Source organism: Empidonax traillii, unplaced genomic scaffold (genome assembly GCF_003031625.1).
Source record: "Empidonax traillii isolate 1590-97213 ecotype Southwest subspecies unplaced genomic scaffold, ASM303162v1 scaffold190:size869923, whole genome shotgun sequence".
In the NCBI taxonomy this organism is placed as follows: domain Eukaryota; kingdom Metazoa; phylum Chordata; class Aves; order Passeriformes; family Tyrannidae; genus Empidonax; species Empidonax traillii.
In genome coordinates, this window is record NW_020955383.1 from 844,185 (window position 1) to 845,746 (window position 1,562).

At 45.3% G+C, this 1,562-nt stretch overlaps 1 protein-coding gene across 1 annotated transcript in view; it reads right to left on the bottom strand.

The window, feature by feature from the left end:
• Window positions 1–45: 45 nt before the first annotated feature.
• LOC114058845 (taste receptor type 2 member 40-like) overlaps window positions 46–1,562 on the bottom strand; it is a 3,343-nt gene continuing 1,826 nt past the window's right edge. The window contains 1 exon segment of the mRNA XM_027886621.1: window positions 46–251. Coding sequence (XP_027742422.1) covers window positions 46–251 — 206 coding nt within the window.

The following is a 1,562-nucleotide window of genomic DNA, read 5'->3' on the forward strand; positions in this document are numbered from 1 at the left end:
TGAAAGGTCAGCATTTTGCAAAGGGTCCAGCTTTTGCTACAGTTCCTACCTCATGCAAACCTTGCACTTCACACAGGGCAGAATCCTTAGCAGTGTGTTTTTCAGTTTGGGATTGCTGAAAATCAGAACAAGGGAATGAAGACCTGGAAAAGCATACAGATACACGAATACAAGAAATATCACAGCATTTTCATTCTTAACAGAATAAATTGTTGTCAAGATCAAACATATAAATTTGATGCTGTACATTACTGTCGTGGTTTTGTTTTGGGTCAATTTGCTTTCCACTCCCCACACAATTACTATTAGTTGAGAGAAGGTTTTTACAGACAAAAGAGAGACAGGATTTGGGGGAAATAGTATAAACATTTATTACTAGTAAAATAAAAACTACTAATAAATTAAAAACTAAAGAACTATATCTCCCACAATTCCTACTCAAGTTGAAATGATATATATATACAGAAATACTTCTTCCTTTTTTATACTAGTCCAAGGAGAAGAAGTAGTCTCATTCTCTATTTTTGGAGTTCCAGCTCTCTCTCTCTAGTAATAGATCTTCAGTAGCAGCAGTATTCTCGTTGCAGCTGGAACTTTTTCTCTCTCTTTCTCGCTCTGTGTTGGCTTCCAGGGCTGGGTTTACCCCTCTCCTGGGCTAAGACCGAAGGCTGGGAGTTACCCAGGTCTCAAAGGGTCTTTCTTCCATAGGCTTGCAAGGGGACACTTGCTTACTATGGATCTTCTTCCACAGGGTTACAGGGGATAATGGCTTAAGAGTTCACTCCTTTTTCCCTATGGAGGTCCCTCCCCATGGGAGAACAGTCCTTGACAGACTTCTCGGCATGGGTCTAGCACGGATCCACACACACACAGATCCCAACATCTCACATGGGCTGTCTTGCTCCAGCATGAGATTTCTCAGGGTCACAAAATCTTCAACAGCAGTATGGATCCACACACACACGGATCCCAGTATCCCACCTGAGTCGTCACTGCTCCAGCACAGGTTTCCTTCAGGGTCACAAATCTCCACCAGGACTCCGCTTCACTTCAGTCCTTTTCATGAAGTCTCGGTTCTCTTTGGTACATCCACAGACTCCTCTGTCAGCTGCATGGGGGGTCTCTTTATTCCAACAAACTTTTACAAGTAGCAGGGATTACCTTTCAGTCTTTTCCCTGCTGAGGAGAGAGAGCGAAAAGGGGGGGTGGGGGAGAACAAGCCCCCCCTTTCGCACTTTACTTTTCTTGCTGCAGCTTCAGCTGCCAGCTTCGACCTTGGAAGCTCCGTTATCTTTCGGCTGGAATTCTTCCACAGCGGTTTCTGTCCAAGCAGTTTGTCTTTTAAACATTTTTTCTTCACTCTCTTACAAGAGAGAAGGGAGGACTTCAGTGCTACACCTGCTCCCCCCACCCTGGCCCAAGCTGGGGGAGGAGGGAGTCTGGCCCTGCTCGGACCCGCTACTCCTCTCCCCTACATGGCTGCTGCCCCTAATTTCAACTGCGCAAACAAACCTTCTCTTCCGTTTTCTTGAAGATGTAATTAGCAAAGGCGTCACTGGACT